This window comes from Schistocerca gregaria, chromosome 2 (genome assembly GCF_023897955.1).
Source record: "Schistocerca gregaria isolate iqSchGreg1 chromosome 2, iqSchGreg1.2, whole genome shotgun sequence".
NCBI lineage: Eukaryota > Metazoa > Arthropoda > Insecta > Orthoptera > Acrididae > Schistocerca > Schistocerca gregaria.
This window is the reverse complement of record NC_064921.1, coordinates 649,862,417-649,887,546: the sequence shown is the minus strand read 5'-3', so window position 1 is coordinate 649,887,546 and position 25,130 is coordinate 649,862,417. Positions and strand designations below refer to the sequence as shown.

At 41.0% G+C, this 25,130-nt stretch overlaps 1 protein-coding gene across 1 annotated transcript in view; it reads right to left on the bottom strand.

The window, feature by feature from the left end:
* Positions 1 to 25,130, bottom strand: part of LOC126335917 (Down syndrome cell adhesion molecule-like protein Dscam2) — a 935,428-nt gene that overhangs the window by 127,982 nt on the left and 782,316 nt on the right. The window contains exons 15-17 of the mRNA XM_049999390.1: positions 22,043 to 22,211; positions 16,693 to 16,817; positions 16,137 to 16,562 (exon numbers count right to left, since the gene is read on the bottom strand). Of these exons, the coding sequence (XP_049855347.1) occupies positions 16,137 to 16,562; positions 16,693 to 16,817; positions 22,043 to 22,211 (720 nt within the window). The remainder of the gene's footprint in view (positions 1 to 16,136; positions 16,563 to 16,692; positions 16,818 to 22,042; positions 22,212 to 25,130) is intronic.

The following is a 25,130-nucleotide window of genomic DNA, read 5'->3' as shown; positions in this document are numbered from 1 at the left end:
GGTCCACCCGGTGCAGATTGGTATTAGAAGTCGGAAACTAGTTATTACGCTTGTGCAGGTACAAGAAAGGGTAGACTCTTTCAGAGAAACCTCTGAGGTGGAGAGAAAGGCGTGTAAGGAAAGGAAGACGGAGTCACAGAGTGAGTTCTACGTAGCACATTCCAAGAAAATAGAATGGTCTTTAGAGAGACACTTCAGCGCAAAGCGGGAAACATGGGGACAGGCGAGTGCGCATAGTGACAGAAACTCATTAACAGTCGGAACGCAACAGAGGCAGGCAACAGGTAATGCTATCGGAGAGAAGCAAAAAGATCGCAAACAAGTTGTTTCAGTATTAACAATGGAATCCCGGGAGAAACGGGTGGGCATAATTAGAGGCGGATAGAATGAGAAAGGCTATCATCCCGAAACAGGGAATCACCAAGAGTGTGTATTTACTTGAGGCATCATTAAAAATAGAATCAGGAGAATTCCTAATGAGTGTGCTGAACACTAAAGATGCGATTGCGTCAGTACTCTGCCCACGGGTGGTAACAGAAGCAATTTCAGGGCTGACTTCAGTGTGATGATGATGTTTGATTTGTGGAGCGCTCAACTGTGTGGCTGTCAGCACCCGTACAAATTCCCAACCCTTGCTCAGTAAAATCTCGCCACTTTCATGAATGGTGATGAAATGATGAGGATAACATAAACGCGTGGTTATCTCGAGGCAGGTGAAAATCCCTGACACTACTGGGAATCGAATCCAGGACCCCGTGCTCTGGAAGTGAGAATGCTACCGCGAGACCACGAGCTGCGGACGACGTTCAGTGTGAAAAGCATCAGTAAAACTCAGCCAAAGCTGAAATCAAAAATAAGTGTTCTATAGGAGAAGATCCGCACTAGCTATCTGAATGCGGTAGAGAAGGAAGCAATCATAGAGCTATGAACCTTGTACAGCGACATTTTACATTTGCCGAGAGATAGATTACCTTACACGGGTAGTATCAGGCAAGAAATTATACTGCTACTGTAAGCAGAAGGTAGGGTGATATGTTTGCGACACTACAGAATACTGGACGTACATGAAGGAGGACCTCCAGCAGCAAATTTGAAAGATGTTAGAGGATTACAATATAGCACCGAGGAAAAGTGGTTGGAATTTTTCCTTGATTTTAATTCTGAAAAAGATGAAGGCCAGTGGAAAGAAAAAATGAAGAATAGTAACGGACTGTAGGCGACTTAATGAGATCTACCTAAATTCAGTGTATCTGTTGCCAAGAACAGACGAATTTCTTGAGGTCGAGGAAACGCAGAGTACTTGTCAATCCTCGACTTAGCGAAGGGCTTTTTATCCAGTCTTATTAGGCGAATAGGATCGAGGAAAGACGGCTTTCAGTACGCCTTACGGGCATTACGAGCACAAACGCATGCCCATAGGTCTTAAAACAGCTCCTAGTACCTTGCATTACGTTTTGACAGGGCTACAAAGTGACAAATTGTTCACCTTTTTGGATGCCGTGGTAATATTTGGCTCCTCCTTAGAGGAACATAATGTGGAGCCGGCCGCGGTGGTCTCGCGGTTCTAGGCGCGCAGTCCGGAACCGTGCGACTGCTACGGTCGCAGGTTCGAATCCTGCCTCGGGCATGGATGTGTGTGATGTCCTTAGGTTAGTTAGGTTTAAGTAGTTCTAAGTTCTAGGGGACTAATGACCATAGCAGTTGAGTCCCATAGTGCTCAGAGCCATTTGAACCATAATGTGGAGGTGACGGAGATATTCCAAAGGCTTGGACTCCACAATATAAAACTACAAGTGGACAAGTGCGAGTTTTTGCAAAAGGAAGTATGCCATTTTAGTCACATTTTCTGCGCCCAGGATTTTAGGCCGGAACCACACAGGGCCAAGGTTATAAAGAATTATCCACAGCCCGAAACAACGAAGCAATTTTGGCCTTGTGGGATACTACCGGCGTTTTGTAAGCAATGTCAGCAAAATCGCGAAGCCGCTGCATGCATTATTAAAGAAAGATGTGCCTTACATCTGGGGTACGATTAAGTAAATGCTTTACAGCATTTGAAAAAGAAGCTGATCAGTCCATCTGTATTACAGTACCTGGACTTCGGAAAGCGTGACGCAGGTCAGGGACCTATCGGCAGGTGACGACAGCAAGGCACGTGAGCAGGCGGCAGGCATGACCGACAAGGAAACAGGACACAAAACAGGTGATCTGACAACAGTGAAAAATATTATTCAGGAATGCGATACTACATCAAGGATATGGAAAAGTATGTCCGAGAATAAGAGACAGCTGGGTCGGGAAAGACGGAAGTAATAAGTGCGACTGAAAAAGCCGCAGCATTAAAACAGTTTCACGATACTACCACTCGAAGACACCAGGCCATAGGAAACTATAAGTGAATAAGGAAGTACTGTGTACTGAAAGTTGGCAAAAGAATAAGGTAATTAGGAAACACATAAAGTTGCCTCTAGAGTTCACGAAGACGCCTGAGAACGTTTTCGAAAGGTGTGACATCGACATAAAAGGTCAATTAAACCAGACAGGGGGTATAAGTTCATCCTTACATTTCAGTATGCGCTGACGAAGTTTATGGTAGCTGAACCCATTGAAAGGCAAGATGCCGACACAGTAGTCAGGATGCTAGATGAGAACATTATACTGAGGTATGGGATACCATCAGTATTTTTAAGTGATATGGGAAGTAATTTTATGAGTGAGACTACAAAAAGAGTATGTAAACTACTGCGTATCGAGGAGATACAGACAACAAGTTATCACCCTCAAACAAATGGGCGTTAGAGAGGTCGCATCGAACATTAACGGAGATGTTACGACAATATGTAAATAGAGCACAGACAAATTGGGACAGAATACTACAGAAAGATCCTGCTGAAGTGAGGTGTAATGTAGGGTATAGTTACGATGATTGTGTGGCAAAGCTAAAAGAGCGCATGCAAGAAACACCAATGTGCATGAACACAGAATGTGCAGTGTTAGATAAAAAATAAGGAATATTGTGAAAGGACTCATAATCCAAAGGAATCCCGTTATGGGGATAAAGTTATGTTGTTTGATGAGAGCTTACGATGAGCCAGATTACGTAAGTTAGATACACAGTATCTAGGTCCGTACACGGTGGTATTAACTAAGGGACCTATTGTGATCTGTCTGAAACGAAGTAAATGAAATGAAATGTCGTGTGACGAGGGCCTCCCGTCGGGTACACCGTTCGCCTGGTGCAAGTCTTTCAATTTGTCGCCACTTCGGCGACTTGCGCGTCGAACGAAGTAAATGTCTCACAGTTAAAGCAAACAGACAGAAGGAGTTTTTCTACTTTCAGATGTCGACGTCATACTGCTTTGTCGGTGTCCTCCTACTGCTCATTGGGGATGAGCACACCAAACAGGAACCGTACACGCAAGTGACGAAGTTCCAGTCGCCACCTGAACTGTAGTATGACAGTATGGGTCGAGTAAAATTTTAGTCTAACGTGGACATTGTGAGTTATTTTAATGTATTGGAACTGAGAGAGAAATTAGAGTGCACTAATGTCCTCGCGTGGCGAGTAATCGGATATTGTAAAGCCGGGTAGCCATTATTGAATACCAGTGCAACATAGTGTAACATTGCAGAACTTGCGTTAAAATGGCACATGCGAAAAATAAAAAAGGGACTGGGTCTCATCGGGCAATTGGTACGGCATGAATCCCGTATAAAGAAATGAGGAATCTTAAATTTCGTGGGAAAGGTCAGTAAGATTCTCTTCAGAACGTTAGACGAAGATGACTCCACGTACTTTAAGGCGAAGACAGATGTCTTAGAAGGAGAACAGAAACAGCTACTCACACTTTCGAAGGGGTAAGTGACAATAGTTAAAGCAACCTTGACTAATTATAATCAAACAGTAAGCTCCATAGTGGAAAATGAAGAAATTATCAGGTATGGAATGAAGTAACTAAGCCGACACATAGTAGAATTTGAGATAAACACTGACAAACGGTTACAGCGAGCCATAATTCTGATCACCGTTAACGAACAGCTGACACAACTGACGGGCATTTTCAATGAACTATAACGGGAATACGGTTTGTTAATATCAGCGATTGTCAACGCACAGAACGGTAATCTGGAGCCGCACCTGATCACTCCATTACAGGTCATAAAGTATCTAGAACTAATAAAAGATGACATCAAAGATAAGCGGTTCCCTGTCGACCTTATAGTGGACAGAGGATACCAATCAATCAGAATCGTTGATCTGCATGTTTTCATTGTTTGGAAAATCTTGTATGTTAAATGTCCCGCTAGCATACAAAAACGTGTATAATCTCTACAACCGTCAGAAGTGGACGTAGCGAGACATTTAATTACGTTTATTGCCACAGACAAGTAACTACTGCTAAGTGATGACGCGAAATTCCGATGTGTGAAGTTAAATAACGAGCAGTTAGAATGTAAGACTGAGAATACGCAAGCAGGTATTTATACTTTTGTTCACGTATGATCATAAGAAGTGTGAGGCTAAGATCTGCAACCAGTGTGAGAAGTTCTGAAGGATTGCGTGCAGAAGCAAACAGTCTCATACCGTCATTTGTCATGTGGAAGTTGAACTGGTCATACTCCGAGGCACAGGGAAGATAAAATTTTTAGATAAATGTCGTGGGTATATAGTTTAGACAGTGACACAGTCTGAACATATAACACGAACATGTGCTCCCAGTAGTGATATTGTGCCGAACTGAAGCGTGGAAATAGACTGCTGCATTGTGAATAATGAGAGGAAGAATATAAGTGCACTTCTGCTGGAACTCCGAGTTCAACCTACAATTAGTTACATGACCTAACAGCTGCAGAATGTAAGCTGGATGACCTACGAAATGAGATTGAACAGCATTAGAGGCAACTTCTCGTTAAGTCAGTCATTTCTCTTTCTGGGGTTTCATGGGCTCTGGTGTAGTAATTATAGTAGTGTTATACTGTTTAGGCAGATATTGTACATGTTATCGAGACTATTTTAACTTTGTGTGCTAAACAATGGGTAACGATTGTTGTAGAAAAATATGTATTACAAACACTATCGTAAATTAATGACCAGAGAGTGGCACATCTAGGGGCAGTTGAGCGTCAATTTTTGACGGATCTCTAGTGTCTGCTAGACACTATCTGAAAAACTTGTTTAAAATTTGTAGTCGCTGAGGACAGCGCCCACAAATTTTTCCCTAAGGGGGAGTTGTCACATATTTAAGAAATACAACGTCTGAAATGCAACAGAACAGCAGTCAGAACGAATAATTTTTCTAGAAAGTACTCAGAGTACAAAGGAGACGCCACAGAAAGAGCGTTGCTTTCGGCAACGTTATTTAGTTTCTCAGGTCTCGCCTTTGTTCGATTATTTCCCAAGCGAGTTCCATAATTCTTTCAAATTTCCAATTATCCTTCTCCATGTTAGCTGACTGGACAGACCTAGTCCAGTCTCTAATGTCACTGAGCGTCTAGAATGCTCGCCGGACGCGATAGCAAATTTTGACTTAAGTTCTGACGCGTGCATCCTGGTCAACAATTTTTTACCTGCCTCAGAGCACGGCACAGGACCGACGTGTAGCAGAACTTATGCAACCACATGAACGACCGCCATACACAGAATTTCTGAGTGGTCGAATACCATTTACGTTTGAAAAAGGGCAAAGTAACACTGTGCAAATATTCTACATGTGCTCTTGGACAAGAAGCTGTTTTACTTGTATATTCGAGCTCTTTCGTGCACGCAATGGAGAACATTAACGTGGTTAATTTTAAATTTACATATCATATGTAATGAGACACAATGAAACTACGCCGAAAGGAATGGTGGAAAATACTCGTATTAACAAATCCGAAACTGGAAGAAAATATAAATCATAAATTTACGCAGTCATATAGAACCAAGAACGACAACATCAGTGGTAATCCTAACATTCTTAGGAAACCTTTTTTATCTAATTTCTAATCTGTATTTTCTAACAAATATACAATTACGAAAGCGACTCGCCAAAAGGACATTTACTTTAGGTTTTCCTTCCTGTTAAAGTTTCCGCTTTAGAAGATGCTACTTGTTTTAATGGAAAAGAATAACATTTTAATATATTATCTCTGGAGAAGAGAAAAAATATTGCATTTTAAGACAAAGTTTTAAGTTTTAAAATTATATTTTTAGTGTTACCAAGGTGTGTTACACTTGTTTTGCTTCACGAAGAAGTATTCCATTTCATTATTAATGCCGTTCCTAAAGGAAAACGGATGACTGAAAGGAAAAAGTAGTGTCGGCACAGAGTGGGAACTTTGTTCAGAACATATGGCGGAAGAGATGGCCTGTGAAGGACTAAATGGAGAGCGAAAGTAGAAAAGAAGTGGGTACGTGCCAGCATAGGACACCAACGGTCTGGGGTTCAATCCACGCTCAGACCCGATATTTTTATCTGTAACTTGTCATGTCATTCAAAAAATGGTTCTAATGGCTCTGAGCACTATGGGACTTAACATCTGAGGTCATCAGTCCACTATAACTTAGAGCTACTTAAACCTAACTAACCTAAGGATATCACACACATCCATTCTCGAGGCAGGATTCGAACCTGCGACCGTAGCGGTCACGTGGTTCCAGACCTAAGCGCCTAGAACTGCACGGCCACACCGGCCGGCTCATGTCATTCACCTCTGAAAATTTTTTGCTGTGGGAAGTGCTGAGATGCTCCGTGGTTCGATCCCATCTTAAACTGTAGGTCCCCCTTTAAATGTTGGCTGGCCGAGTCAGTTGAAAGGTCGTGGGGACGCAAGCGAATAGCTCCTCAAATGTGACCATATCTAGTAAAGAATGTGGCATTCGAACCGACCTTAGGGTATACGATAGCTTTACCTACTAGGTTTCCACTGAAATTAGAAAATATTTGTATTAATGTCAGGAATGTGAGAAACAGACAGGAAAGAGAAGAAAGTTCGCTCGTTATGCCATGTAAACCATACACTTTCTTTGAAGCATGATTGAGTTTAGCCGTTATGACACGACCAGTGATCTGATCTATGTGGATGACGTATCCTGTTGCTCTGGGCACAGAGCTTAAGTGTATCTGCAGATTCCTGCTGTCCGCCATGTTTTAGGTATGAAAAGGTTTCTATCATCTGTATGTAATTGATGATTACTTACTTATTCCCGGTTATACGCCTTGTGTCACTTAATGTGGCAATACTTTATTAGGAGGTACCAACATAACCACAGTAGCTCCCTATTCCGTACAGAGTATAAATCGCTAATGCTACCGCTTTCGCGGGGTGCGGCCTGCGGGCGAGGCCGGCTGCTGTGCCCGTGCCATGTGAAAGGAGGTCCACAGAAAGTATAGCATGGTTTGTCGCATAAGTTATTTCTGCCATACGATACATAAACACTTAAGAATAAAAGCATATTACTCAGTTTTGTTAACCAGGGAGATGCTAGAACAGACTTCCTTCGTTGTTCAAGCATTTCTAACACCTGCTTACGAAAGTGATCATTACACTCAGCAATTCCCTCTGAGAATGGCAGCACATTCTTGACAGATGTTTCTTTTAAGTTAGTCTAAAGTGTGTGGATTTGATCTGTACGCTTTATCTTTTAATGCTCGACACTTTAGAGGCAAAAATTGCAGGGGCCCAAATCGGGGAGGAACGAGGAGGCCATATGTTATTAGTGATAACTGTACCTCGAAACACGACGTGAATTTCCTGTAATGGAAAGCTGACTGTATGTGCCATCGCAGAGTCCTACTGACAGGTCGCGAAAGCATGTTCTCTCTCAGTTAACTCGCCAAAAACGGCCGGAAAATCTTTTTTACTTAACTCTCTCTGTAAAAGTTTTCCTAAAAAAATGGGGCCTATTATTCTCTCAGTGCTAATAGGGCAACACATTCATATTTTTGCTATCATGCAGGGGTTCAAAATGGTTCAAATGGCTCTGAGCACTATGGGACATAACTTCAGTCCCCTAGAACTTAGAACTACTTAAACCTAACTAACCTAAGAACATCACACACATCCATGCCCGAGGCAGGATTTCAGACTGTAGCGCCTAGAACGACTCGGCCACAGCGGCCGGCCCTCTTTCTTCGTTTGGAGCGTTAACTGTTCTCCGGCCAGACGGAAGAGCATCCCTCTGTTTAGGAACCAACCTAAACATGTTTATATAACGACAATAATTTGATTTTTCAGGGAAGTGTCTGTGATATGTGCCTAGCCTTGGACAGTGCGCAGGTGTTATCGCATTCGACACATAAGCGTGTCAAAATTCCTGCTATCTTCTGCTCAACTTTCTTGCGTTCTCATCCAAGAACTTTTTGAATCATTTCGAAATAGAATGCCTCATATTTGTATTTCGTCACATTCGTCGAAGGGATCAGTGGCTGGGAAAGTATGATTGCCAGTACTAATAGATGTCTTCGTTCCAGCCACTACGTTTCCAAAATCTGGTTCGTTTGTATCACTACAGCGTTATTTTTCACTATTATGGTTAAGCCATCTGCGTATGCATTGACTGTAAAGTTGATGTTCCTAAACTTTTTACCTTCAATATGGCCAAGCTATGTACTTATTAATGGCTTTAAGGATATTACAAATAAAACCATAGAATATTGACAGCCTTGTGTAACACATCTTTGCACTGGAGGTCTTTCTGTTAGGTAATCATCGCTTAGATCCTCGAAATTATTTCTGCATTTACCGGTTAGTCTAGCTGTGTTATTGATGCCGAGAAACTGAAGTCATAAATCTCTTCTCTCAATAATTCGTGGCTCACTGTCAAACGCACTGTCCTTTAAAACAATTCTGTAGAGACCAAATTCTTGTTGTTGATTTTCGTTGGCGATTGCACCGCAATTATTCGCCTGCAACGCAACTGTACCTCTCTGGTCTGTTCCGGTAATTTCATGAAGTACTCTATGTACTCTCGCTGCGACAATTTTTTCTGTTATTATTATTATTATTATTATTTCTGTTTTACTATTCTCTTGCAATCTGTGCAAAGTGTCGTGATTGGACAGTAATCACATATTGTTCTCGCTGATGGATGTTTCGGCAAAAGTAATATTAATCCTGGTCTGTAGCCTGTATAGCTTACTGTTTTCGATCTTATGTTTCGTGGTTTCGGATAACTCATCACCTTTATGCTAAGATTCGTGAATGAACCGGTCAATGCCTGAACTATTACTTGGCAAGTTTTGATCATGGATTCCAATGCATCTTTTGTCACAGATTCTGCGAACGAATTTCTGATTTCGTTGATTAACTTCTGTTTACAACTGTTTAAGAATGCATTTATCTTCGTGTTTCATACTTGGCAGTGACTGCAGAGTGCCTTCTAATAGGTTATTACCGGGAAGTCTGGCGTGTTGCCTGTCGTTGCATGGTTGCTGATTGTTATGTTCCAACAATTATTCTCTTCATCATTTTTGTTCTCTCTCTAAATGGTAGAGATTTGACTTTTTGAAAATCTTACAATACGTGGTTTGGCTACCTTCTTCCCCCATTAACTGAGATTTCTATAAAATTGTTTCTTTCTTTTCTAGCTGGAGAATTCAATTCTAAAGTTCTCTTCAACACGTTCGTCGTCGTAGTGCGCTGGTATTTAATTTCCAGTAACTCTTGCCGTAAGGGATTTGTCTTCAGAATCCTTCGACTATGATTAGAGCTGCAGTATAACGGTATACTGCGTAGTGTCATTTCATAATCGTCTACGTCCATATCTTTCGAAACATGAAATCTGACCAGTCGGGATGCTGCGTATGAGCTTATGTAGGCGCATGGATTCATCTGAATGTTAAGCTACTGGACTACGTCTCGTACACTGACAGCAGTTGTTACTTCTCTCAGGGCCTACAGGTTGGAGTGTTACCCTTGGTATTCATGGCTCATAGCACACATTTAAAGCCACACGCGCGTAACAGTCCTTTGTGGTAGTTCCTCAAATAATCGGTGAGATTTTTCTGAAAGAAAGTTTATCTAGCCCTTTTCTTGTTCAATCCGGCTGGAGCATATTCGTTTGCGAGAGTAATTTCATTTATTACTCCTTTCGTCACCCGGCCGTCTGCCCGAAATTAAAGTTGACATATTTCCAGATCTCTCTTTGTTAGGATTACACAACCGCGTCCGTTTTCTCCTGCATTCTTGTAAATGTCTTAACGTACTACTTCCAGTAGCAACGCTACGTGGACATCGTTAGTTTTTAATAATGTATGTAAAACTTACAATTTAAACGATGTGAATAGCACCCGAGATACTGAGTGTTAGTGTCGTGGAAACTCTTATCGACGTTCATATAAGAAGTGGTTGCTGAGTTAGGGTCTAAATTTCCACTTCCAGAGGCAATTGTATCAAGAACACTCTAGGGCTTCTTTCAGTTAGTTGTTTTTCGTACTACTCTGTCTCAGATAATTATTAATTAAACATTCGGTGCGGATGATGAATCATCCACCCAGGATACAATGATTAGCTTCCCAGCTGTTTTTTGCAGACCATGGAATTGTCTGTCTTGCAATACAGAGACTAGCACGATTTCATGGTCCTTGTTTTCCTTATTATGTTTCTTGATATCTGAGACAGGAATTGATGTTTCGCTGTTGATGTTCCGTTTCTCAGCTTCTTCGCTACTTACTTTGCCTGTTTCCAACAAGATACTCTTGTTGTCCTGTGCTTGCACAGCGAAGATTTTGAAGACTGTAGCCGGGTAGAAGAGGTTTCGCTATTGCGCTAGTTTTCCTCTAGAACCGCTCGGCCATCCCGGCCGGCCGTCCAGTGGTGTCTCGTGTATTATGGTAGGCTATTCAGAACTCCAGAAATGGTTATTTTGTGGATTAACGTATCCACTTGGATGGAACCGTGATTCGTCCGAAAGGAAATTTAGCTGAGGGTCAATTTGTCCTTCATGTACCCTATTAAAATCCATTCACAAAACCGCAACCTTTTGGCAGGGTCGTTTGGTTTAAGTTCTTGCACTGCATTTATTTTATAGTGCTGCAACTTCTGTAACTTTGTAGCCATTTGAACAGAGCCATAGGAAATTTCTATTTGTGGAGAAATACTTCGAACTGATCTTCTAGGACACCTTTCCAGAGCATGCCCATTGTTATTGGGAGGTTTTTCTGGAGTACTCTACATGGTGGTTGTGTTTCCAGTCAAGAACACTTCCCGTTTCACGAAGTTCATTTATCAATCGATGGATTGTACTCTAATTAGAAACCCGAACATCAGGAAATTTCTCTCGGAAAAATCTCCTTACGACACTGCTTTAGTTCACCATTTTACTTGAAACACCCCCACTCAGTACACTATTCCGTCGCCTAACGAACACGTCCTACCTATGCAACTCTACACAAAGGCCTCGCAGCGGAAGGGAAATTACTCCCCGCGACCACCGCCAGCGGGCAAAAAAATACCCGCCATGTGGTTGGGTTAAGGATTCATCACTCTGTAAAAGTAAATTCTCTTATGGTTTTGTTCCTCAAAATGCTAACAGAAGATTAAGTGCTCCAGAAATATTTCATGACATTAATTTCTTTACTACGTACATCCTGCAGGAAACTGATAAACATTTGCAACAATATTTCGAAATACCTTGTCTGTCACCTCATACATGCATCTATTGCAAAACTAAACCGCAGTCTTGCAGTATTTCAAAAGTACGGATAATAGTACCGGAAACTCGATATTTAATGTGCTGGTGAGAGGAATACGTTATCATATTTGCTAGCTCGTCTATATGACCACGAGTGACAATGTTCGTGCTGGTAGGCAACTCACTTTCAGTTTATACTTAAAGAGTAATTGAATTCATTAAGTATAAGGAATTCATTTTATACTAATGGGTATCTGCTTAGCTCATTCGTAATTTTTATCATCAGTAGTGGCAGGTCTGAGTAAACGTTGTCGATTTTGTACGAGAAGCCTCAATTGACTCAACGAAGTACGTATACTTCAAGATTTGGATAATATGGTAAATAATTTACCGATTTTTACTGCATTTAAAAGCACTGTATTGCATGATACTGGAGTGAATGAGTAAAGCGATAGTGAAAATAAAACATAATAAATTTTAGGATTAGCCTGTCAATTTCTGGATCATATTAGAGTTAAGAAATAATAGGGCAGAACAGAAACCTAAAACAGGGGATGCAGTAGATTCATGTGGACACAGTGTTGCAGTGGTGCCCGGTGGCCCCCATGCCGCAGTTAGGCAAGAAACGACTTACTTGAATCTGTCAAGCATGCTATGACACCTAATGGTCGGCGTCCGTTATTGGTTGGGATCACTGGTATTGTACCAATTGTAACTATAAACGTTTTTTTTTAAGTAGACATATAGTCAAAATTAAGTAGCTCAAGAATTTAACGGTAGTTTAGATACAGACCAAGTTTTAATCTGTTGGTACTCTAAGGTGGGCATCAGATCACTCATCTCTTAAGCAACAGAATAATCTGAGCATTTCTTGTTAATCTTTTCATTATTTAAATCCCCATTGCCGGGCGACGAACAGTTAGAAGTTGATGTCTTATTCGAAGAAAATTTGTGTTTATGCTAGTTTCCATAAAAGATACCGTGGTTATTACTCGTCAAGGGGATAGCAGCTACATTGCATCATTTTCTATTCACCCGCTTGTCGCTATACAAGATTTAGACACGCGAAGGACCTGTGACATCATCACGAATCTTTTACGGACGCTGTCGATTCTTTTGTACTGAAAGTCTGCCATGTGGCTCTTGTGCTATTTGCTCCATATATTTCATATCTGGGAGTAGGATTTATTGATTTGGTTCAAAATGGTTCAAATGGCTCTGAGCACTATGGGACTTAACATCTGAGGTCATCAGTCCCCTAGAACTTAGAACTACTTAAAACTAACTAACCTAAGGACATCACACACATCCACGCCCGAGGCAGGATTCGAACCTGCGACCGTAGCGGTCGCGCGGTTCCAGACTGTGGCGCCTAGAACCGCTCGGCCACTCCGGCCGGCATTTATTAATTTTTATTTTTGTGTCTCCAATCAGTAATATGTTTTATGCCTTTTCTATAAGCCCCACAATGAATAAACTCTGCAATATGTGTATGTGTACGTAATTGGATATGCACGTGATCAAGTAGTTGTCAGGGTAATTGTTCTTATTTCTCCTTGTAGAGGCTTAGAAACTTGCAGTAAAAAACTAAACTCCATCCGAAGAGACCATGAATGCGCAACGGTACCGACCTTCCGCCGTGTCATCCTCAGCCCACAGGCGTCATTGGGTGCGGAGATGGAGGGGCATGTGCTCAGTACGCCGCTCCCCCGGCCGTATGTCAGTTGACGAGACCGGGAACGTAGTTTAAGAAAATCTATTATTCTCTAGTATACGTCTTATATTGCCTGAAGAAATACACGTCCAGAGGTTGTGCATATTTTGTGGTTTGAGGTACAATAGTTTTAAAAACTACATCTTTGCGTCCAGAGGCTTGCAGTAGAGCTTGTCCATCCTTATAACCAGACAAGAAGTCACAACGTACCAGTGACTTTGTTAAGAACTGTGGATTCAAAACTGACAGAGAAAAACGTTTTCAGATGTTCTTTCGCCATCTTCCAGTTCACACTTGCATCTACTAAGACATTTGGAGGGCATAGTTTTTCTATTTCCCGTAACATGCGGTGTCCAAACTTTCCATTTCGTTCTTGGAAGCATACGTGATCTGCCCATCTTTTGTCCATTGATATAGCAACTTCAACCGTGTAGGTGCGTATTGCCCTATTAACTGAATGCTACGTCAAGACAGTGTTTCTCTCCCCTTCCATGGACAGCGTTCTTTCGGAAGAAAGCTCTTTTCTAAACTGACACTGATCACAGTTCCATACGGAACCCATTTGCATGGTTCCTGTCGTGATGTGCGTATTGACTTCAGCAATAAATGCTTGAGTTTTTAATCAGCTCTTCTTCGTCATCCTTATGTTTACGTGCTTGGAGCATAGTTATATGGCGTGATATTATCCTAAACTATTTTTCAAAACTAGTAATAAATGCCAGTGACGCTGTAATGTTTATACGCCCGAGATTTCTGACTAAATCCAGTGTCAAACATTGTAAATGTGAATAATGAACGGAAGAACAGCATTCTCACGCTTCATCAAACTTCGACATTACACGCTACTTGATGATACTGAATTGCAGCGTACGATTTTCTTTGAAAACTGTAGTGCCATCTCTTTTCTTTGTTACATTGTCCAATACGCTTTTAATATTGCTTTTAATCTTCAGTTTAAGGAGCTTGTCATATTTGCTGAAACCTCTGAAGAAACAAGTTCTCTAGTGTGTTGCCATCGAATATCGTGATCACACTTTCGACTTATTAGGAGACGGTTGGAATTCACTTTCACTGCCTCTTCTCGAACTTTCCTATCTCTATGCTTTTCAGTGAGGTGTTCGTCATTATCAGCTTCATAACTATGAATTAATGTTACAACATCATCCGTTTCTCCTATGGTAATGATATTTTTGCGTTAAGGCGAATTTCATCTTCTAAAACAATACCATATTCACGAAGAAGACTTTATCGTAACTTCATCTCAGCCAGTCGCAATACAATAGAAAAATTGATTACCAGTCACCGATCCATCTGCCTCTTCACTACACAAATAACTCCACAAAATGCCACTTCACATTCACACTGCACCGTCCCTACTGGCTCGACTGGCGTAGCGGCGGGAATGTACAGCGGCCTCTTACTGACGACTGCAGAGGTTTGCAGATACACGAATGTGACCAATGCAGTGAGGGACCTTAAATGATCCCTCACGGTATTGTGGTGGAAAATATGTTTGTTCGAGTCCAAATACTTTCTTTGTTACATCTTTTGTTTTCTTGTTTGCAGACGGCGAATATAATCACTGGATCAAGTTGTCATCCTAATAACAAATAAATACTATTTTCACAGTGTCAATCTAATATCAGGATCTATATGTGGACTTACTTAAGCAGATTTTAATCTATATCACTATGATTTTGGCTGAATGGCATTGAAGCTGTCGTCCACCCACAACAAGATCGTATAATTGTACTCTGCTCAATTTCCTGATCATGATGAATAGTTGCAAGCCAGGGAGGCTACTGATAACCAGGAATTTGTTGAGTTGTTGGAAATATGGCCATCATAGTGAACCTTGTTGCTGGGTTTCTTCTGACACATAAGTAATGACTTTGCTAGCTTGCGAACCATATATACCCTCCTCCTGTGGCTTCTTGTTAGTCAGTACAAATGTTTGAATTTAGCAAGTGTCAGAGTTTATTCTATTCCATTCCATTCCAGCTCCTATCGTTTCTACATAAAGATACTTGCTGACGGAAGAACGTTTATTAAAAAGTATCCCCCCCCCCCTTTTCAAGAATCAAATCAGTAAGTTTGTTCTGGTTTTGGTATACGATGAGAAGGTAGGTAAAGGAAAGCTTATAATGGATGATTATTTCACGGTATTTTTGTCCCCCACCCCACACACACCATGCACATTGCGTCATTTCCATCTATCTTCAGCGATCACTAATAGAAATACATATCAACTTTTATTACTTTGGTGAGTACAGATCCCATTACCACCTTGTCTGTGACAACAGACGTCATGTAATATAATGTAATATAATATAATATACAGTAAAATATTTTAAGACTCAGGCCCATATTGAACAGATGAATTAGCTGCTTTTAAAATTTTAACGACAGGAATTCTATGCCACAAAGAGAATCGGCTTTGCAAATGCAAAATCGTTTTTCACTACAAAACAGTCTTTGAAAATGTGAGTATTACATTAAAACAAAAGCGTGCCATTAGAAATATGAATAATAATAGGCGCTCTCATTTAAAATACGTCTTTAGAAACAGTCTTACAAGAGTACTACAGTAGCTAATAGATTTTTGAAGATTAGGTGATGTCACCTAAATAAGTGAATGGAGAAAGAAATTAAAACATAATATTTTGCCAATAAGGCAGACAAAATGCTATAATAATAATCTATGAACAAAACATATTTTGCGAATAAGGCAGTCATAAACAATGACATAATACTGTAATAATGAGCTATGACTGACAACATACAAAAATAACATGACTTGTTTCATACCTGAAACATTTTTGATCTGTATAATGAAAGTGTGTATCGGGCTGTTTCCATCATAAGGCATCTCCCAGCTAATATTGGCTGTTCTGCTCGAAAAATTAATCAAACGAACGCTAAAGGGTGGTTCTGGGTTTTCTTGAACAATCAGATGGAATTCCATGCGGTCACTGCCATATTTATTGCTGGCTAAGCATCCGAATAAAGCCGAATCGTCTCGATGAACATGCTTTATCGTCAGTTTTGAGCGAAGCCCAAAATCCAGCTTTTCTTCCTTCACGTCCATTTTTACGTGATCCGGTTTAAGCAAGCGGTTTGCATGGTGCCATTTTATTTCTAGTGGTTTATCTCCGTCAGCTACACAGTCCAGTATTGCAGTGCTGCCTTTTCTCGCAGTAACATTGTGAAATGCTGTGGAAAACCTTGCTGGGACTGAAACGGAAACAGATTTTTTAAAAAAATTTGAGAATCACATTGTCTGATCTAGATGATGTGTGTTCAAGTTACAATGATTAAATGTCAACGGCGAAAAATTAAGAAACTTACACATGTAAGTACTGACCATGTACGGTGATGTAGATTCCCTTATTGAGAGTAACTCCGATACCGCTATTGGCTTCGCAGACGTAATAGCCTTTATCTTCTAGAAGCACGTCTTGTATCCACAGACTGCCATTCTCAAGAACTCTATAACAGCAGCAGATGAAGAAAATGATATACTGTACATTAGTTGCAAAATACAAGTCTAGAGTAACTGTAAGACTTTGTTGGTATGTGTATAGAACGTGTTACTAATTACTAAATATTGTCAAGAAATTCTGTGTGTATTTGAAAATGACATTCCTCAAAACAAAGACGTTCACGACAAAGCTCGTATTTTAAAGTTTTCTTACTCTACAAGAAACCTATACCGTCTTAATGCGCGTGAAAATCTTGTCAGTTTCTCAGAAGAAATTTCCGCAAAGTTTATTGAAGCTGCAGTTGGGATACCCATGACCATCGTGTCTTTCAAGTGCCTGTTATTCTGTTATGGCAATGCTTCACAACAAAATTAGGTAGATCAGAAATACCTTCACGGTATATAGCCTGATTTCCTTGTAGGGCTACCAGGCAAGGGCAGCAAGACCAGGAATTAACAATAAATACGAGCCAACTTGTAGTCTGTGTTTGTTTCTTCTTGCGTAATATCAAAAACAGCCGCCCTGTACATGTACACTCCTGGAAATTGAAATAAGATCACCGTGAATTCATTGTCCCAGGAAGGGGAAACTTTATTGACACATTCCTGGGGTCCGATACATCACATGATCACACTGACAGAACCACAGGCACATAGACACAGGCAACAGAGCATGCACAATGTCGGCACTAGTACAGTGTATATCCACCTTTCGCAGCAATGCAGGCTGCTATTCTCCCATGGAGACGATCGTAGAGATGCTGGATGTAGTCCTGTGGAACGGCTTGCCATGCCATTTCCACCTGGCGCCTCAGTTGGACCAGCGTTCGTGCTGGACGTGCAGACCGCGTGAGACGACGCTTCATCCAGTCCCAAACATGCTCAATGGGGGACAGATCCGGAGATCTTGCTGGCCAGGGTAGTTGACTTACACCTTCTAGAGCACGTTGGGTGGCACGGGATACATGCGGACGTGCATTGTCCTGTTGGAACAGCAAGTTCCCTTACCGGTCTAGGAATGGTACAACGATGGGTTCGATGACGGTTTGGATGCACTATTCAGTGTCCCCTCGACGATCACCAGAGGTGTACGGCCAGTGTAGGAGATCGCTCCCCACACCATGATGCCGGGTGTTGGCCCTGTGTGCCTCGGTCGTATGCAGTCCTGATTGTGGCGCTCAGCTGCACGGCGCCAAACACGCATACGACCATCATTGGCACCAAGGCAGAAGCGACTCCCGTCGCTGAAGACGACACGTCTCCATTCGTCCCTCCATTCACGCCTGTCGCGACACCAATGGAGGCGGGCTGCACGATGTTGGGGCGTGAGCGGAAGACGGCCTAACGGTGTGCGGGACCGTAGCCCAACTTCATGGAGATGGTTGCGAATGGTCCTGGCCGATACCCCAGGAGCAACAGTGTCCCTAATTTGCTGGGAAGTGGCGGTGCGGTCCCCTACGGCACTGCGTAGGATCCTACGGTCTTGGCGTGCATCCGTACGTCGCTGCGGTCCGGTCCCAGGTCGACGGGCACGTGCACCTTCCGCCGCCCACTGGCGACAACATCGATGTACTGTGGAGACCTCACGCCCCACGTGTTGAGCAATTCGGCGGTACGTCTACCCGGCCTCCCGCATGCCCACTATACGCCCTCGCTCAAAGTCCGTCAACTGCACATACGGTTCACGTCCACGCTGTCGCGGCATGCTACCAGTGTTAAAGACTGCGATGGAGCTCCGTATGCCACGGCAAACTGGCTGACACTGACGGCGGCGGTGCACAAATGCTGGACGGCGGCGGTGCACAAATGCTGCGCAGCTAGCGCCATTCGACGGCCAACACCGCGGTTCCTGGTGTGTCCGCTGTGCCGTGCGTGTGATCATTGCCTGTACAGCCCTCTCGCAGTGTCCGGAGCAAGTATGGTGGGTCTGACACACCGGTGTCAATGTGTTCTTTTTTCCATTTCCAGGAGTGTATATCTACATCTATACTCTTCCAACAATTGTGAAGTACATGTCTGAGGGAACTCCCATTGCACCACTTATTGAGGATTATTCCTGTTCCAGTCGCGGATGAAGCAAGGAAAGGACTGCATAAATGGCCCTGTGCACGCTGTACTACCTTCATGGTGCCTATGGAAGTGATAGTAGGAGTATGACTTTTGATCCTATGTTTTTCACGTAATACTGTTTCTTACAACTTGGTAAGATTGATTTTGCAAGATAATTGGGGTCTGTCTTCAGGTGTCTGCCAGTTTAGGATTTACAACATTTTCGAGACACTTTCGCTTGGATCAAATAAATCTCTCACCATTCATACTGGATTTCTTCGAATGCGTTCAGTGTCTTCTGATTTATTTGATACTGGTTTCACACACTTGAGCAAAATTCTAGGAGGGTCGCACATGTGTTTTGTAAGCTATCTTCCTTGTACCAATGAATGCACTTACCACCTTATATCCCCACAAATTGTTATTCCTGTTCCTTGTACTTTTAGACTGATTTCATTTGTGACTTACGGATGCTGTAGCCGCAGCATACTAATTTTCTGTGCTTTGTGAAACGCACATTTTTACATTTTTGTACATTTGAAGCAAACTGCCAATCTTTTGTACTACTGTGAAACATTGTCAATGTAAGTTCAGACATTTGTGCGACTCAGTACTTCAGTATAAATGCTAAGTCGTTAGTTTGCAATATGGACACCAAGAGTCCCCATAAACTTTCCAGGAGCACGCATGACGATACGTACTTCTAGTTTTGTCGATCACTCGCCACCCATGATAACATGCTACGTCTTCCCTGACAAGAAATCTTCAGTCCAGTCTCAACTTTCCATTTCCATTCGATCGGACTATCGTGGATAAAATTTGGGGTGGTACTGAGTCAAATGCATTTTGGAACTGAATAAGTAGTGCATCCACCTGTCTGACTAGATTCAGGAAGTCGCGTGAGAAAAATGTGAGTTGGGTTTTGCAAGATCGATGTTTGCAGAACCCATTCTGTTTGCAGTCAATGAGGTCACTCTGTTTGAGATACCGCATGTTTGAGCTCAGAATATATTCTTATATTCTATAACAGATGAACATCCAAAAACAGAACGGTTGTTTTGTGGAAACTTCGGCTATCTTCCTTGTAGATAGGAATTACTTGTGCTTTCTTCTAAACACTTTACTTTTTGGAGTTATACTGTATATTATGGTTACAGTGGGATTCAGCTCAGTTGTAAGCTCTATTTAGAATCTGTTATGAATTCTATCAGATCTGGAGTGTTATTTAATTTTTGCGAGTTAAATTGTTTCTCAGCATTACTGACACTAATATCTGTATTTCTCATCCTTTCAGTGGTGCGAGAATTACACTAAGTTATTATTGCTATATATTATTTTGTAAAGAAACACTTGAAACCGATATTGAGCATTTCTGATTTTACTTTGCTGTCCTAAAATTCGGTTCCTGTTTCATCCAGGAGTACATGGACATTTAAATTTGGTGTCACTGATAACCTTTTCTTATGAGAGATCTTCCCGCAACGTTCTGTTACGGTAGTCTACAAAGGCTTTAAACATTGTTATTTTGACAGGCAAACCCTTTTCATTCAACATATCTCGATGTATAACCCCATGCTTCGGTTTACACATGAGTATGCTATGAGACGCACCTTATTGCTCTTTGACCTTCTCAGGCCTTTCTACTGGCATAGTTGTAGTTCGAAACCAGAGTACGTTTTCCAGAGCATTCGACATTTAAATGCTTATGTGTTCTGCGCTGGTGGAGATTTCGTAAAACTTATTCTGACTTTCTGGACTAGACCCTGTTACCGGCGCTTTTATTCGTTACACAGTTTGCCATTATGGCACACTGTAATCTTATTTAAACTGGTTTCCTTCCTACTCACTCACAGTAGTTCTCCCACCGCATATTTTCATTTCGAGAGTTACCCAGTATTGCAGTATCCAGTATTGGTGGTAGTGTGGCAGACGTCCAGGTAGGTGTGAATCAAATGTAGCTGCTGCTATTTCTATATGCTTCTGTAACGACTACGTGAAACGCGAGGAGCTGGAAAGCTAATAACAATGCAGTTCCTGCGAATCACACCAGTACGGGAAAGCTGAGGTGGGAAACATTTTGACCATTTCTGGAGACTCTTGCTGACAATGAAACGTTCTGTCCACAGTTGCGAAATTCGAAAGCTGAAGCTAACTCTGGACATTTCGAAATACTTATAATCTGTAATATACAGAGACGGAGAGATGCACACGATTCAGGAAATCCTGGTGGTAACAAGCCTTCACAAAATGGTTTCAGAAGAGGCAGTCGGAACGTAATAAATTTTTAACCACGTTACGCTGTGTCGTAACCTAAGAAATCTACAAAAAGTAATGTAAATTTCGCGGTTCAAAAAGTGCTTTCAGTGCTCATGTTGCTCCGCAGATATGTCCGGAGAAATTAATGAGGTATTGCAAGTCGTGCAATCCGGTTGTCAGGTTAGAAGAAATGCCACAAAATAAATTCTTTATAGGACGAGTACATCGACCAGGTGAAACGAGAACTGGTAAGCACGAATACCAAGATACTATCTTAGCACATGGCGGATGCTGGCAAAGTTTTGCTATCATAGTGTAAATGCATGCGTATTGTGTAAAAGTGTGTGAAGTAATGTGCCAAATGGCCATCACAATGGAAGCAGACAGATGGACACTAACAGAAAAAAGCTACCCATACTGTCGCAAGCCGGCACAAAGCATTATGCTAGAAATAGATACGTAACTTCGGGGAAACCACCAAAAGATGAATCAGAAAAAGGTTCGAAAACCGGTTCATGGAATAATAAAAAGCTATTCAAAAAGATGACTGGTTTCAGTTTTATGTATTTACTTTCACGTTTTGTATTCAAATAAACGAGTTTAGCAACATAAGTCGATTGTATTTGATACATGCTGACTCATAAGGATGTAAAAAGATCTTAGACCTCCCTCTCAACCATTATAATATTATTTTTTCTATAACCTTTGTTATGATTCACAGTTACTGCAAAATATTCAAATATACGAGAAGTGAATGCTATACTACTGCAGTACTATGAGCAACAAGTTTGTTGGAAGACTTTTATGTCCTTATCTGTGATTAGACGAACTATGGTTAGCGAGCAACATAATGCTGACAAAGCTACTACTATATACTTGTATTCAGCAAAAAAATCATTTCTTTACTTGTTTATTTTGTTTCACTTACTTGAAATTTTCTGTTCTGTGTATATCTTGGAACGGAGACACAGGAATTGGTGATTCCTTTTTCCACTGAATGCGTGGCGTGGGAGAACCATCAGCTGCGCAGTCCACCATAAGACTGCTACCAAGCACTACCTCTGTGTCGTTGGGCTCTGTTTGCCACGACGGAGGTACTGTGAAAGTGACGCAGAATGGTTTAGAAAAGAACGGTGTACTTCTACAGGTAGCAGACAATATTTACTTATTGTTGTTAAAAGTGAAAAATAATGCTCTACCACTCTTTCCTACGACACTACTTTGGAAAGATTTGGGTAGTTTTGAACAGTGTGCATTTCTTGTCTTTTTTATTTTGAATTATTCATATGTCAAGGTACTGTCTAAAATAAAAAGTAGAACTGCATTGTTAATGTAACATCTAGGTGGTAACACGATCGATAGCTGTTAGTATGATGAAGGAAGAACATTAGTGCGCTGATACCCTCAGCGTTAGGTGCCCTTAAATTCCTCCACCTTAGACACATTAATAATGAAATATATTTCGAGAATACAGGAGTAATGTATGCAGATTTGTTGAATGTACACGGTAGGTAAATAGGAATTAGTTAAATAAATAACATATTGGCGGGAATAGATGACGCCAAGAGGATGTTTTGCATGTTCGGGTTTGACACTAGTCCTTCTAAACTGCCATTAAATTACGAAGTTAATGGGCAAAGCAATGAGTGGTGAATCCCGTATGAATATATTTTTATTGTTATATTATATAAGGATTCTTTGGACTTAACAGATTCATTGGGTAATTATGTAACAGGTCCCCTTTACTGAGACCACTGCTACGGAAATTTAAAACTAGCATCTGTAGTTGCTTCACTGTTATAAACCTCTCATTTGGAGGAATGTGATTCAACTGCAACGAGATGCTTTCTCAGTCTACCTCTAGCTGGTAGAATATGTTTTATCTTGCCACTAGAATACCTACTTATAGAGACACGTCTGAAATTAATATATCCCACAGTGTAAAGAAGACCCCATACTGAACACTCCGAAGCATGTATTGAAGAAGACACGCGTAAGTCATGTACCACACCTTCTACCGCCTCTAATGCACCCCTGCCACTAATAACACTTCCCAGTACCAGGAATAATTCCTGTGAAAAGCTTGAAAGTCATGCAGTTTGTATCGGTTTACATTATGACTGCAAAAGAATCATATTAATTCAATGTCAGCAATACGTTTGTTCACAATAAAATACCCAAGCGACTTTTGAACTCCACATTTAAAATCATAATAGGTTTTGCCAGCTGCTCTTAATTGTGGAAAGAGGCTTCCAAGGAGGTCCTTGTTGAACATTAGGGACAATACATAAATCCAATTGTAGCTTTCAGAGAAACAATAGCCAGTGACCATATTTAGGTGAAGAGACGCGAATAACAGAAAAGGAAAGGAACCAATGCTATTTCTACCTTCTTCTGATTTATAGCAGTCTGGCCAGAATGAACGAGGAACTTCCTGTTATGTCACCATGTACAATTATAAAACATTTGAAATATGCGATTTTCCAATCGGAACTCTAGAATTCATAATGTAAAATGCAACATTTACTAACATGAAGTATTCGACAGTGTCTTTATGTTTAAGCAGTATTATAAAAATTACTTCTGCCACAGTGTTGAAAAAGAGTCACGCTGGTGATATCTTCTAGAGATGAAAACTAAGTCTGGTGCTCACTTTGAGTTCTCTAATACTTAACAACAATGATTTATTGACAACACATTTTGTAATTATTTTCACGTTAAATTATGTAAAACCGACATCAAAAAATTAATTGTACTTCAGTTGTTACACCATACAACGGATTCCACTAAACACTCCAACACATTTCGTTTCTTAACTTGGGTTGATGGATATGCTGGTGTAGCTACCCGGAATTCCTTCAAGCTTTTCCGCCTTCTCCCTCTGGCTTCTTCCCAAACCATTATTTCCGGTTATCGTTATTTCAAAGTTGTAACACACAGACTGATTCCAGACTCTGCTTTCCTTAAATTCAATTTTGGTACATATATCTCCGTTTCACATCGTTTGGAGCATTCGCGGAGCTTTATAAGCATTTATGAACCAACGAAAACCATGAATCGTTACGAACGACATCGGCGATGCTGTAGCTGATTTCGTTGCCGTATTAAAGCAAACCAACGTCTTGCATTTGCCGATCGTCTGGAGTGTATATAGCGACGGTCTTCTGTGCTTAGCGTATACAACAGCCTACATTCATCTCACCAAACATTAAAATAGACCGTTGCAAGCTTCTATGGAAACTTGAAACAACATCAGGACGACAACTGAAGGAATTAGACACCAAAACTCTTATATTTGAAAATTCTGGTAACTGGTTCTCCATTTTGTTTCTTGGAAATATATCTATCATTTTATCAAGCTTTATTTATATCGTTTCGATTCAAACGGTCTCTCTTATATTTCGTAAGAAACTTATGTTGTCTGTTTATAAATATTTCTTGCAACGTTTAATGTACTTTAACCTCTGGTTGTATCAGGATTTCCGTGGAACTGAATGTTTTGAGGCTGCATCTTCTGACTGCTTAGGGTAAAAGCCAGTAGTTTATTCTTTTTTCATTCTCAGTATAAGATGTTCGGGGATTAAGCATGGTTTCTTTTCTTTTTGCTGGGGAGTCAGTACTTTTCCAAGTTTCTTACGTATTTCACTCTCGATATAACCTTTTCGTACATCTTTGCATTGCTTCATTACTTTCTTTTTCGCTAACGGTGAAGGTAATGTGTTAAGTACTCGTTCCGTTACATTTCCAGCCATCAGTCCTTTGCTATACTCGTTAGATTGAAAATTCAACAATTGCAGAAGTGGTTTTAAAGAGATTCAATGTAGGTATTGCATCTAACTTTAAAATCTTCATGGATGTGACATTTGAGTTTCAATAATTTTACATGAAGATCCCGCAAACAGTCGTCCACTTTAAAGTGATTGTTAGGGATGGCATTTTTAATTTTTGTCTCCCCATTTCTTATTCAGAACTGAATCCAATGAGCAAATACTTCTGGAGCTTTAGGGAACTCACGA